This window comes from Embiotoca jacksoni, unplaced genomic scaffold, assembly GCF_022577435.1.
Source record: "Embiotoca jacksoni isolate LCO1_2020_lvr unplaced genomic scaffold, fEmbJac1.0.p SCAF_11, whole genome shotgun sequence".
In the NCBI taxonomy this organism is placed as follows: Eukaryota; Metazoa; Chordata; class Actinopteri; family Embiotocidae; genus Embiotoca; species Embiotoca jacksoni.
The window spans coordinates 18,758,843-18,774,576 of NW_027185241.1; the positions used below are offsets into that span (position 1 = coordinate 18,758,843).

The 15,734-nt window shown below is 40.8% G+C and overlaps 1 protein-coding gene across 1 annotated transcript in view; it reads right to left on the reverse strand.

The window, feature by feature from the left end:
• The window catches only part of cdk14 (cyclin dependent kinase 14), a 207,006-nt gene extending 194,575 nt beyond the window's left edge, over window positions 1–12,431 (reverse strand). Inside the window, exon 1 of the mRNA XM_069143464.1 lies at window positions 11,950–12,431. Within this exon, the coding sequence (XP_068999565.1) occupies window positions 11,950–12,043 (94 nt within the window). The 5' untranslated portion in view covers window positions 12,044–12,431. The remainder of the gene's footprint in view (window positions 1–11,949) is intronic.
• Between the last annotated feature and the right edge of the window lie 3,303 nt (window positions 12,432–15,734).

The following is a 15,734-nucleotide window of genomic DNA, read 5'->3' on the forward strand; positions in this document are numbered from 1 at the left end:
GAGCTCGGGCCAAAGGAGAAACCATTACATTTTGGAGTGGATCTGAATCGGAGTGCAGGTCCATCAATTAGTTTTCACTTTCACTAACATTGTTAGATAAAACATTTAGCCTACTAAATGCCATCCATCTTTAAATCCAGTATATGTAAAGCTCAGTAGAGACAAAACAGGCGTCAGTGATGAACTCGGCCATCTGATCACCACTATACGTGCTCGCTCCCACACCGATGCCCGGGGTAGGAATGAGTAGCGTTTGGTTTGAAAAGGAGTGTTTAACTGTCATATCACAAATGGTGCACAGCTGGACAGATATGACGCACACCGTTTATCAAAGTAAGCTCGACACATCCACACAACACAGCTGGATTTCTCCAAGTAGTCTGGTCGATAGCAGTAACTTAACAGTCCAGAGTGTGGGACCCAAAGACTGCCTGTGTAGCTACGCACAATGGTGCTCAGTTTTCAGTCCATGACAACAATAAGCCCCAAAATGGTGAATGGTCAGTCAGCACTTGTATAGCGCTTTATCACCGTATCGGGTCTCAAAGAGCTTTTACACTGTTTTCCATTCACCCACTAACGACACTGAGCTGCCATGCAAGGAGCCCGCCATCCGGAGTACATTCACACACCGCCATCGGGAGCAACTTGGGGTTCAGTGTCTTGCCCAAGGACACTTAGGCATGTGAGGAGTTGGGGATCAAACCACCAACCTTGCGATTTAATTGAGCCAAACCCTTCCTGTTTTTTCTCAGGATTGTTTGAAAACTAGTAATTCCCTGCAAAGCAAAGCAAATCTGTCCCCACTGACATTCTGAATGACAGCTGCTGCCTCAGCATGAGGTAGAAATGAGTAAAAAATAAATACAGAAATACAGAAATAAGCAAGGTAAATAAATTAGGGAATTAAAACCAAAGTACATCATATCAATTAATTAATGCCCACATTTATTTTGAATATCATTTTTGGTGTAGTTAATGGTATATATTATTTATTAACTTATTCATTTAATTTTCTATTAATTTTTCATTTTGGCAGTTTCAAGTAAATAAACTCTTTGTGACTCCAGTCACTGTGGTCAGACCACCATCACTCCCAAAGTGGTTTATCATAGCCATAAATCTCTGAGATTAATTCATTTGTCTTTGTCATTTTTGCATTTGATTGTAATGAATCAGTACTGGGGGGATTTATATTAGCATTGATTATAGTCAATGAGCTTTAAGTTTACACACACACACACACACACACACACACACACACACACACACACACACACACACACACAGCAGAGTAACCACAAGTGCAGTTCATCATATTTGTGATGGGCCACCACAACTTGTGTAAACACTTTTTTGTTGACATTTACATGGTACTGCCTTCTCGCATGTCAACTATTTATTTATTCAGAGTTGTGTTATTTTCTATGGATGAAATGTGTATCCAACATTTGAACTTCAAAAAAGCTCGCTTGTAACTCAAATGTCAAAAACACCTTTTGAGGCCACTGGACACAGAGAGATCATCTTGCAAAAGGTACCGGCCAAATAAAAATGAGCCAGATGGCCACATACAAAGAGCAAAGGTTTATGTTAAACACTAAAGTAAAACTGGATGCCGAACAACACATCACACCACTCGACTGTTCCTGCAGCCCTGATTTCTAAATCACTCTCACAGGACAGGGAACTTCAGGCGAGTTTAGCTGCAGTAAACGCTGTTTTTTTTTCCTCATTAATTACCTCCTCATGATGATTATGATTGTGTCTAATGAGGAAGGCAGTACAGATGGCTAAAAGAGAGTGTGCTCTGAGGGGATGCCTTTTGGTGAAATGACTTATTTATGTACGATTGAGTGTGTGGAAGCTTTGTCAGCCACTGAGCTGTTAAACTGCTGCTTCCTTTTCCTCAGGAGGGTCAGTTCACGCCCATATCCCAAAGACAGCAGCATCACAGCCACAAACACACACTTAATATAACAGATTGGTCTGCAGGGAGACACTGAAGCATCAGCTCCAGCTCACTTAGAAGATTTAGTGCACACATATCAAGAAAATGCATTTCATATAGTCAGGTTATTACATATTTTCCAGTTTTTGATACATTTCATAGAGCAATCTGAAAAAAAAAAAAAGAATTTAGTGAGATTTTTCTGATTTATATCACAATTATCTTAATGACTTAAATTCATTAAATGGATTAACAAATTTATCGTGGCTCTACGTCTTGTTGAGGTCCCAGAGAAATGTCATCCGAATAAGCTCATTAGCCAGTTTTCTAAAGTAAAAGTTACCAATTCAGCTAACATTTATCAATCATTATATTTAAATTATCTCCAAAAGCATCACTATATTCATTGGCAACAGCTACGAGCATCTACAACTAACCTAAGTTAAATTAACAAATGCGCTCAATACAAATTTGTAACCGCTTAAACCGACACGTCTCAGACTGGGAACAGGCTAAATCCTGGAGCTCCACTTTCTGAGATTGCAAGGTGATTAATGTGCTTATAGGTTTAACCATGTGTATGTTATTTACTTTCAAAAACTACCTGCATCAAAATCTTCTGATTTTGGGATGTATCTCAATGTAAATAAATTGAGACTATATTTAATTGCAGGGGAAATGCACAAAAATAACAGAATTCCTTTCTGAAGAAAATGATGAGAGGGAGACCTAAAATAAGACCGAAAGGGAAACGAAGACTGTTTGGTCCAAAACTCTGTGGAGTGTGCAAGAAAAACCCACAACACCTCATTACTACTTCTATAGCTGGAAGTTGTCTTTTGATCAAAGATGAAGAAGTCAAACCTGTCAGAGACACAAAGAACAGATCGGTGGAGGTGTTTTTATTACTAATTTAAAATCAGGAATGTGCTGGAGGATAAATCCACCAAACACAACTTCACCTGATGTTTTTCTGCAGAAAAAAAAAAAGACCTGAAATCATGATGAGGTGTATTTATAGCTGACATAATCTTTATTTATCAAGAGAAAGTTCCCTGACTACACATGTTCTTCTCCCGGAGCCCTACATTCACAATTTGTTCAAAAATGGTATTTATATTTATGTATTGATACCTTGACTGATATCGTTACTTTTTATAATAGCATGTATTACAGTACAAATATTTAGTTTCCATGCACTTTAGAGGGGGAGAGTGTAACTCAGAGCGTTTTCTGTAGCTACCATTAATTGATGTCCCATAAATGCCTCGCACGCAAGTTATCAGTAGACGCTACAATTTACAGATGTTTACCAAAATGCTTCACATGGAAGCTACCACTTGACGCTACAATTTAACAATGTCCCATAAACGCCTCACCGTGCCACAAACGCCTCACATGCTATCAGTCGACGCTTGCTTTGACGGCTGCACGCGGAGAAGCCTGAAGTTGCTGCAGCGCAGTTATGTGGCCAGAAATTCATGTGATAAGAGTGAAAGGAGGAGTTCCGAGTTAAGATTTAAGCTACATTAGTTGAAACCGAGTGGTTTTATCTACGGGAGTGGGCTGAGAGGCTACTGCTGCCGCTCACTAACATTAATGAGATTTAATTCAGTATAAACAGAGCAAAATTACAACGTGTTGGTGTGGTTGCAGCATTGTTATCGAAATTTGGTAACGGCCCTACATGGTCGCCTGGGTTGATTCACAAGCCACTGATATTGATGTTAAAGTCAGTTATCACAGGGAAGGTTACGACAACACTGAAGGTTTTGTACCTGAAAACTGAATTTATTATTTTAGCCTAATTTATCATTGTGGGGGGAAAAAATTAAGTCATTAAAATAACTAAATAATAAATAAAATTGGGTGCAAAATTTGAAAAAAAAAATGTTGAATGAGAATTCAACATAAGAGAAATAAGAAAAGATTTTTAATATGATAATGAGGTATATGTGCATATATGAGATTGGCCAATGATTAACTGTCCTCCACATTGTCTTCCCCTCTAAGGAGGCCCACTTCAACATTTTCTGTCCAATCTTGACTCCAATACCTCAACTCACAACATCCACTGAAACCAGGCACCAATCTGAAGGTCGGGTACTGTTTTTCCAACACTGCATACCTGACTAATGATCGTCCAATCAAGCTGCTAGTGCACTTCTGCCCTTGAGAAAGCGCTACAGGTCCATCAAAGCAAATACCCAAAGATTAACGAGCGGTTTTCACCCCAAAGCTCTCACTATTGTGAACTCTGCACTGAAGGACATCAACCACCACCACTGAATGAACACCCCCCCAGCCTTTACACTCAAATAACACTCCCCGTAGACAATATCCATACTATACCTGCACTGTGCAATCACTACCTCAGTGCTGTGAAAGATTTCCTCTGTGCAATAGCCACATCCTCAGCACTAAATAATCATATTCCCAAGCAATATGACAGCTGCAATGTAGCAGTGAGTGTGCATTATGTGCGTGATTGTCTGAGGCTGCGTACCTCATATTTCTGTAGACTTTTATACTGTTATACCTGTTTGTTTTAATGGGAGCTACGCTAAGGTGACGTGCCTGGGAATTTTGTTGTAAAACGTCAATAAAGAAATTCTATTCTATTCTATTATTTGGACCCAAATCCCAAACGAAGTCCTTTATTTTGAGTAAATACACACGCAACACTTTTGTATTTGCTCCCATTTTTTAAAAGGTTCAAGTTCAAGTTCTCAAGACTTCTTTTAAGCACACAAAAGGTTCGTATGAATTTCTTTCAACGCGCGCTCGTAAGAAGAAGAAAATCCATCCACCCGACAGGTGTGACGCATCAAGATTCTTATTAAAGAGCTGGATTGTTCCACAGGAGTGACATGGACTGGCCACAATACAAGGACACTCGAAAAATGTGCAGTCTTATCTTTGAAAACTATCTTGCATTCACGACTAAATCCAGCCTACGTTATTTTTTACAAGCTACTTGATCCAAATGCTGAAGCTCCTTGTTCAGAACTATTAGACTGAAATTATTGATAAATGAGAGATGTGACTTTATTAGCTACAGGGAAGATGCATTTTCCTGTTGGAGTTGTTGCAGCTGCAGATAAACTGTACAGTGGAGCTTCTGCATCACACAGTTAATGTCAGTTAGCAACCGTCGACATCATGGCACCACCAACAATTTTTTTAACTGGCAAAAGCGATGGTCAGCTCCGGCTAAAACATGTGGACCTGTTCCCCCAATGTTTACTGCGCTGAATTAACATTTGAAAATGAGATGACCCTCAAAGAAACCCACAGAAAGTCCTTCAGCTGTTTCTCAGTCACCTGTCTCGTAGATGTCTGACGAACAGATTCTATTTCAATCAATCCGGCTGTCGACATCAGCGGCTCATTGAAACGAACGAGAAGAATGCGGCTGGTCACACAACACAAATACGGGTCTGAACAGACGTAGAGCGACTCCGGCCTTCATCACACAGTAACATCTTGAATGTAGAACCAAAGTCCACTCTGCTGCCACTGAGCAGCTGCTGGGGTTAATTGTGTTGCTCAGGGCCGCCTTACTGTCAGTAATGAGGGAGAAAAATCTCTTAATTCACTTCCGTGCAAGGATTCATCCTGCAGGTCCAAGGTCATCAGGTCATTAACAAACTTCCACAGGACAGTCTGCAGGAAGACTCAATTTAAACTTAAAAAAAAAAAAGGAAACGGGATTAATGAGGCTCAGTTGAGGCAAGTTAGAAAGTATATCCTTTAACCTTTGCACTGTGAAGCCAACAGAGTGGCCAACCAGTATCATGGGGCACCAAGTGGCAACCAGCAGTGACGTCGCCCGTTGGTTTGTGAACGGCAGTTGTGAAGCCTCGAGTTCAAAATCTGGCCGGAGCCATCTTGTTCGTTCGGAGCGGTTTGGAGCAGGAAGTGACCAAAAAAAACAAACACGTCTTTTTGAAGCTTATTTTCAAATTAATGACGGATTATTTTCAGATGGACGGCCAGAAAAAGAATACTTTAAACTAAATTTTGTTGACTGAGAATTTTATGAGAGAAGTTGAATGGGAGTCTACGGAGTCGGAGGCTTTTTGGAGCCAACCTCTAGTGGCACTCGGTGGTACTGCAGTTTAAGACACTTCTGCATCGGCCTCGTTTTTCAGACCCGGAAGCTACGAACACTTTTATATACAGTCTGTTATTGGCACCTGTTGCTGAAAAGTGGTTTGTAATGGTGGAATACCAGCAACATCATCTGACAGCATCACCACACCACAATAAAAATCAACAAATGCAACTGAACCAGGAGCTGTGATGTTCTGCTACCAACCTAAAGGTGGCGCTATCCGACGTCTTCTGAAAACTATGAAACAGAAGAACATCTGCATGTTGAAAACACAACCTGTGAAACATTAATGCCGAGTCTCACGAGGATCAAACCTGAGCTCGCTGTTCAGAAACCCTGCATCACTCCATTAAGCAGGTTTGAGGCTCTTAAATGAAAATACCCACAATGCATTTTGTTGCACGATGGCATAATTCCACATGTGATGCAGCAGCGTCCACTGGGACCCGTTGAATAACGCGGCTTCAAGGACGTAAACAATGCAGCTGGCTCTTGAACGTGCTTTGTTAAAGCATCTGTGGAGCAGAGTTAGAAAAAACAATCGATGCTCAGATGGGTTGATTTAGATGGTAGAAAGATGGCCGATAGGAGATGAGCGCCAGCAAAGCAGAAAAGTCAATGCCAATCTTTCTTTCTGCTGCAACATTGACCCAAACTCAATTCTGTTCATCTCTCATCTCTCCTTAAAGCCAGCTATTCATTCTCTACACACACACCGCTTCAAAGGCCACTGAACCATGTGAAGCTCTCTGCCCAGCAGTGTGTGTGAGTGTGTGTGTGTGTGTGTGTGTGTGTGTGTGTGTGTGTGTGTGTGTGTGTGTGTGTGTGTGTGCGTGTGTGTGTGCGTGTGCGTGTGCGTGCGGCGGGCTGATTTTTGGTGAGTCAGAGATGAGGTTACTTTCGCAGCATTATTAGTCGACATGAAATTTGATGGATTTTCGTGGTCAATACAAACCGATAAGTTTATTTAACACCAACATGCAGAGAACTTTCACCATCGCTACAATAAAGAATACATTCAACTCTTCTAAATTTGTATTTAATAATAATTTGTAATCGGGTTTTTTTGCGTACGAACGCAGACCTGATGTCGTCATTCCCGAGCTTGTGCTACAGGCAACATAAAATAGAAGCTTCAGCTGCTGAGCTCCAGTGTTTGGAAAAGGATGCAGACTTTAACGTTAAAGTGTCTAACAGCTCCGTGTCATCATCCTCTCCTCTTCCTCCTCCTCTTCTTCTTCTTACTCCTCCTCCTCTTATCCACCCCCCCCCTTCCTCTTCCGCCCTGATATAAGGAGACTCAGTGTTGGTAGAGAGGAGGAGGGGGTTGGCTGCAACACATTTTCAGATACATAGCTGTTTAGGATAACCAGTACTGTAGTTAGCATTCATTATCCTCACTCAGCTGGTTAACAATGAGCACAACGCACCGTATATGTGGGCGTGAAGTGTCAAACATGTCAGTGTTGCGGGTGAAGCGGGGACCGCGAGTTGATTATGAGGGGAGCGATCGAAGACATCTTTGAAAGTTGCCCAACTCTCCTGAGGTTTTTGATTAACTGCTCCTCCCAAAGCATTCAGGACTTCGCCGTCTTGCGATCGCATTCATTTACGCAAATGAAGGCAATCTCAACCATATTTGGGTGACCTTGCAATTTTGCAAAAAGAAAGAGAGAGATAAATCTGTATTACGGCACAAAGTAGCCTTTCCAAACAAAACTCGCTATATTAACATGTAGAACTTATTACTTGTATTATTAGTATTACTTGTAAATATTACTTGTTGTTTAGGCTACAATCAAGGTTCTGCCATCTCTCCTCTATTAGCAAAAAACTCCATGCTCGATGTGGTCTTCTCATTAAAATGAGGAATGCATAAGTTGTATTAGTTTTATACACACTTCAAGCTAAAATAGACTGGACTAAGTTCCAAAAATAAATTCAAAAAAAGATTATAACTAGAATATGTCTGTGATGTGCAGTATGATTATCATCAAAGGAAGTGATTACATATTATTCTTTATCAGGTAGTGGTTAAAAAAAATAAAAACATATATTTTCCTCGACTTTACTGAAAAAAAAACTCTCTTAAAACTCCACAAATGACACGGCAATCTTTGAGAAAATCGGACACAAAATCAAATATTTTTCTTTGCAACAATCACAAAGGAAATCTGCAAAATCCTGAAGGGACGATTCTATTGTCTCTCTTGGTGACAAATCTGTCGCATGTACTGTAGGCTTCATCATCATCAGCCAGAGTAAACTGTGTCCCCGAGTCCATTTCACCCGTCTTCTCTTCGCTCTGTGTGTGAGGAGCTCGACCTCGTCCTCCTGTAAACCGGCACGGGGAGCAGAGGCGAGCCGAGACGGCAAAAATCAGCACTCTGAAGCGCCTTTCAAGTCGTGTCCCTCGTCTGCAGCATGCTCCGCATTATCCACGGACGGATTATAAGACAACGAGCCCCTGGGCACAGACTTGTAAAAGGCCCTCCCACCTGAAGCGAGACGCCCCGACTGGAAGAGGCAAAAAAATAAAAAATAAATAAACTCAACGGAATTTTCCATCTTGTTCAGGCCTTTTTGTGTCTTTCTGCGGTCGTTTTGAGTCTTTTCTTTGTTGTCATTCAGCATAATTTTGGGTCTCTTGAAGTTCATTTTTCTTTTTTCCCCCATCAGATTGCTTGTCTTGCTCGATGTCTCGTGTCTTTGTAGTAGTTTGCATTTCTCTTTATGACTGATTTGCATTTCTATGCATTTGTCTATTCTGTCGAGGCGTCCTTTATTGTCGCCTTGCAGTCATTGTGTTCATATCTGCAGTTGTTTTGCGTCTATTTGTGTTCATTTTGTTGCTTTGTGTCTCTTTCAGGTTGGTTGGAGTCTTTGTACTTGGTTGCCTTGTGAGTGGTGTCCAACTCTTTGTAGTCATTTAGCAGCTCTTTGCTGTTGTCCAGCATCTCTTTGTGGTCGTTTGATTGGCTTTCTATCAAGAAATGTTAACCGTCACTTCAGACAGAGGCTGCGGCCCCACAGGCTCCTGGGCCTGTTCCCAGTAGGTCCTTTCACTAATCCTTCCACGGCATTAATGGGCGTATTTATCAGCTCAAATTTCATAATCCAAACGATAACAATAATACGCGTTTTTTTCACTTATAATATTTTGCCCACTAACCGAGCATACGTTGCGATTTCAGAACGGCTTAATTGAGCTCTGAGCAACGACCAAAACAGCATCAACATGTATAATGTGGTCCAACTCTGCCGGTTCTATTCGCACACGCACTCATTGAATTGCACCAACAGGTTAACTATTTAGCAAATGGAATTCTCGAGGAAGCAGACCATTTTATTAGCAGAGAAAATAAATAAATAAATAAATAATACGACCAGCAATAAACTCAGCCAATTGCCGACAGATGATTGTTTTCATCAGATTGCCGAAACCTACAGCCAAGCTCGCGAAAAAGGTAAAAGGCCCCGTCTAGAGTCAGTGTTTGGTTTGTCCATTCAGGGCCACTGTAGAAACATGTTGGTGCATCACGGCAGATATAAAATACAAACAGTTCATTGTGAGGTAGCGGCAACACAACAATTCATAGTTTGAAGTGTTTAAACACAAATTGAAACATGATTATGAATATAACATTTTTACCGTTAGATCCTGCACACTGAACACTGAACTCTAGTTTGCACGTATCGCGTTGCACAAAACCTCTTATCTTCCGTAACATTAATGAGTGAGAGGCCGACTCATTTACTAGCATTAATAATATTACTGTCAAATATAAAGAGCTGAAAAGATCGTGTGATTAATTGAGAAGTCAGGTGACAGAATTGCATTTTGAGGAGTGTACACTGAGTGTACCAACTCCTCATGTCTTTAACAGTCTTGTCGTGTTCTCATTGTGGGCATGTTTCATGTTTTTGTGCTGCAAAAAATATTTATTCTAGTGGGACAATAAACTGAACTGAACTTCACCACCAACAGTTTCCATTATTCGTTCACAGTTTACATCATTTTTCTAATTTCACTGGGTTGTTGATGTGAAAACATGCTGCTCCTCTGTGGGAGTTTCACTTCTGAACTGTTGGTCAGAAAAAACAAGAACTCTGTCAGTCAACTTGGACTCAGGGAAAGAGAAAGATTTATTTTTATTGAAATGGGAATCAATTTCAACAATGACAATGATAATCATTAGTTATATTACTATTGTTATCATCATCATTTTATACTATGTGTGGTATTATTTCTGTGTGTTTTACACATTGAATCTTTCAATGGAAAGAATATTGACAGACAACTCGATATTAATCATTTGTTGCAGCAATACTTATACGGAAACGGAGCCTCAACACAGATGTATCAGAATCAGTCAAAATTTGAACTGATAAGCAACAAGATGTCCCATGTAGTACACAGTATCCTTATTAAAAATGACTGAATGTATAAGCTCACAACTACATTTTACGGCTCCTTATTAAAAATGTTTGTCATGTTTTTAAAGTAAAAACTGAATATTAGTCATACCATACGCTGCTGTCTCGAGCAGCGCTTACTGATATTATTGCTTCTGTTTCTACAATAAGTATATATCTCTGCTTCCACATGCTTTACTTTAAAACAGTTGATCTTCCGTATGATTGATGAGGGTATTTATTTGCCCGTATGCACTAAAATCAAGACCAGCCTGTGCAACACGCAGTTAAAGATAATATTTGTTGACGATATAAACATGATACCACACATGTATCCATTTACATATCAGCTGATAAGCAACAAGAAACCACAGAGATGCGATAGAGTTGTCATCGATGTGTGCGAGGTGATTTGTATAGATGGTTCATTTACCCCGAGCCGGATCATTCTTTTCATTACTTTGTTTTATGTGACTACAAACAAAATACACCATATTCAAATATTTTAGGAGACATATGGACGGGAGCTCTTCATAGTCAAAATTAAAAACAGATAGAATATCTGTTCTTTTGTTTATAAATTTATTCCTGCATCAGCTACTTCATGAAAGTCCAAAGCAACAGAGAATGAAGGTCAATCCAACTAAAGAGCTGATCAGCACACACGCAGTCAATCCGAAATACCAGTAATTATGGATCATGTATTCTTCTGCATACAAAAACGAAACATTACGTTTTGGCACCTTTTCTGAAATAAGAGCTGCAACTAGTGGCAGTTTTCTTTATCAATGAAACTGTTGATTACTTCATTGATTAATCCATGTGTTCAAACATCTTGTTGTTTCTGACAAACAGTCCAAACCCCAAAAATATTCAGTTTACTAAAATACAATCTTCATAAATCTACAAAGGGAGATGATCAATTCAGCCTCAAAACAATTAACTGATGATCAAAATAGCTGTTAATTCATTTAATGTTGTGGTCATCATGGTTTGCTGCAAAGGAACACTTAAGGTGAGGCAGTCTTTAATCAGTTTTTATTCATGCTGAGATCACCCACATCCATACTGGAACTGATCAGATGATGATGATGGTAACTGTATACTGGATGATGATATATATGGAAAACTGAGACCTGTGGTTTAGAATTGGCCAGATCAATTGCAAAATATAGCCTCCTGTCCTCACTTAATTGAACTGAAAAAAAAAAAGTATATAGTTGATGAATGTGCGAGTACAAATCTGCCAGCCTACTAAAAGGACTTCCACATTGTGCTGAAGGAAATGTGAACCAAGCAGATGTGGTTTTCCATGGCTGCTAAACCCAAACTGTGACCAGAGCTCTCCTCAGAAGGAAGCAGCAGTCTGAGCTGCTGCTGTTCTTGGAGACATTTCGCAACTCTCATTTTGCACAAAGGGCTGGAAAATGGTTTGAGAAATGAGAAACGGCGTCCCGTTACTCACCGATACTCCTGAAACTCTCAGACAAAGTTCTCCTCAACTTTTTCATTTTGCCGATTTTCTCCGCGGGCTGGGAAGCTGGCATCAGGTCGCACATTTTTCTTTCTTCCACCGACTTTGGCAGCGGACTGGCAGCGGTTTGAAGCGGGTAAGAAGGACCGGTGTTCGGGTAGCCCTGCGGGGCTTCTTCAGCCCAGCTGCGGCGCGCTGGAAACAGGAAACGGAGCCTCAACGGCTCTCACTTCTCTCATCAACTACTGAGAACAAACGCCTTTTTCAGATTGCCTCAAGCATGCAACTACATTTCCAAAAAAAGCAGCAGAAGTCGGCTTTGAAACTGAGACATCCAAACTGGGAATCGTGCGTAAATCGGTGCGTCGTCTCTGCTGCGCCTTTTTTTTTTTTAATGTTACACGCTGAAATACAGGAGCTCCAGGTCGGACTGCTTCTCCTTTTCTCAGCGTCCCAGTCTCTCCCGGCTCCACCGCAATCTAGATGTCATTTTTGGGATTCTCTCTCCGGTTTCGACCCCGCAGACCCCGCCCTGGATGCGGGGATTGGAGGGCTCCGGGGAAGCACCGGGGTTTCTATTCGTCCCGGAGTCTGACCGTCAGCGAGCCAGCGCCGCCCCGCAATGTGTTGCAGGAGGAGGAATATTTTCATGAGGAATCAGATTGTTGTCGGTGCTGCTGCTTAATACTGCTGCCCTGTGCAAGACCCGGTCAAGGTGCCCCCCCCCCCCCTCCCCTCCCCTCCACCCACGCCCCCCTCCCCCACCCACCAACACACACACACACACACACACACACACACACACACACACACCACTACTAAGCATACGCTTGTTCAGCGTTGTTCCTGTATCACCTTGGACTAAAACCACAGCAGGTCGTTTACACTTCATACAAGGCAGCAGATTACAACAGGCTCTGTTCTGATCTGTGTTTCATTTTTAATATAATCACACAAAAATCTCTGTGTAGTTTCATGATGTACACTTGTTACAGACAGAGTTAACCTGCTCAAAGTATTTATTATTTATAAGGTAATCTTTCTGTATTGAAGCCATGTAAATAATTTGTGATCATAAATCTACATCATCTACCTTTATCCTCTCTGGATATTATTACGGTAAGTGCTCAAACTGAGCGGTTATCTGATGATAATATCCAGCAGCCCATTCTTCTGCTACAATAATATCATATGTTGCCAGTTAATTTAACAGTAGATATTATGTAGTGGGTATTAAAGCTCTCATCCAGACCCTGCATCAATTATCTAAATCCTGCAGCAGTGAGCTCGTCTCTGCTTCTGTCATGTGTCTTTAGGTGCTGCGTGGCATCTCCAATGTGATCATGTCTGTGCTGCAGTCACCACGGCAGCCGCATGAGCAATTCAGAGGCCTCAGAAGAACAACGGTGCGGCGGTGCGTGTGGAACAGAACACGACTCGGCGTTTGGACGTGGGTCTGCAAACATCTCAGGAATGCAGAGGGCTGAGATGTTTTCATACTGCCGCCTAATTAATGGGGCTGCGGCATAATAGAGACAAATGTGCAGCTTCATTAGTTTGAATTGGCCCTTCGTTATAGTGTGTTTGTTAACGACGCATGCACACACTGAACAGCACTGTACCCCTCTATTCTGACACATGAAGGAAAAACACTGAGTCCAAAATTTGTTGCAATCATCTTTTTGACATCTTACCTCACCACAGAAATGATGAAAGGGAGAATTGCAGGAATGTGGGGCACTTTCTACAGCTGACACTTAGACAGTGAAATTAATATAAAACTAACACATTATATCTGCACCTGATGTCATTCTGAAATCTTAAAGGTGTTTTCTTATCACATCAGAAAAGAGACTGCAGATATGACATTCAGTGATTTGATTGCTAATATAAGATTTTTCCTTCACCGGTCAGTATCAATTGAGCTTGTTTGGTCTTTTTAGTAATTACTGTAATGTCTCTGGAAGGCCTTTCGATCCGTCTGCATGTAATTTGGAAAATCAAACAATATATCAAACAAGAAATATACTTTTTTTTGTTTGCAAATCAAATAATTATATAACTTATTGCAAATCAAGCAGATTATATCACGATTTAACTGATAGGAAACAGAATATTCAATGCAATCAGTGAAGTGGTTCTTTCTAATTAACAGCCACCTTGTTAAATCCTGCCATGACTGGACAGCAATGGTTTTCTGTAGCATCGGCTACAAGAAGAGACACATGACCGGAGCTGAGCTGTTACACATTTCACTAATTTACCCCCCACAGAGCAGCGGCAGCACTATGGCTTAATTTTAAGGAGGTCTGTGATGGTCATTTCCAGGTTTTTTATTTTTATTCTAGATACAAAAGTTGCATGATTCAAAGCTAAGAAACATCCATATTTATGTAATACTGTGACTTTATGCAGGCCGCTTTAGTGGATTCAGCTGCCTCTCCAATTTTTTTTTTTTTTGGACATAATAAAAAAAATGAATCACTGTGTTGTTGTACGAATATCCACTCCGCCCACGATATGGCAAGACGCTAAAGAGCTGAGGAGAAAGCTGGTTTTCTTGACATGAAATATCTTTGCAGCACCAAATTATAGTTCATTTAAGGAACACACACGGAGCGGATGGCTGGGCGATGGCCTGTACTCGAGCCTCCAGCTGATGACCATATAACAGCTTTTTTTCTAAACAGAATCACTTTTACCTCATCATTTGAAACTTTGGCCACATTTAGTTTGACCATCTGACATTTTCACATTATATGGAAAGAAAATACAGAAAAGCTAAATCGGCTCATTTTAAGTCTAGCTGGTGAGATAGCCTCAGCTAAAGCTAATTTAGAAACTTGCTCCTGTTCCCTGGCTCTAAAATCTTCGTAATAGAAGTGAACTCACCACGAGATACCACTAAAAACACTGACACGCTCCTTTCAGGAGAACAGGATGCTGGACTCCATGATGGCACTCGCTCACTTGACTGGGAATTGATCACCTGGTGCAGGAACCAGAAATGATTTCCAGGCCCACTGCACAAGCTCACTGGTGTTTCCTCCACTGGCTCCGCCCACATTCATGATAGAAATCATAAGAAATCAACCTTGTTGGCAGTCAAAGGTGTCCTGACAACACCAAAGATGTCTTCTTTTCAATGGTGGTCCATGAGAACGTGCTGTTGTTGCTGCAATACTGTGAGTGACCGCTGTGACAAATTGCGAGGTTTGAAATGAGGGTGTTACAGACAATATGTATAATAGATGATATATCTGTACATATGTTAAAGTCTGGCTCAAAACCAAAAAAAAAACATGATAAAAAAAAAAAAAAAACTCTTCTCTACAATTCAGTGTTTCTCTGCTCTCTGCTTTAAAGGGCGTACAGCCAAAGAAAAAGTATTTACATGTGTCAAACACTGAATAATAATATTATTATTATTATTATTATTTTTAATTGTTTGAGAAAAACCTGATAAAACTTCTTTATGAAGTCTGCGGTAAATTCAGACACAGAGGGAGCACATCACCTCTAATCTCACGTCTCTACATTGGCTGAAGGACTGAATTTAAACCCTGATGTTTGCCTCCACGATATTAAAGGGTTTTGCTGCTTCTTATATCAGAACTGCTTTCTCCAACTCACACAGTCCCAGAGCGCAGACCTCTGACCGAAGACTTCCGTATGTCCACAGGTCCAGGACTCATGTTTATGTGGACCCGGACATTCTCTATAACTGCTGTAAAAATCTTCCTCCTTTCATATGATTGTTATTGTCTGTTTACATT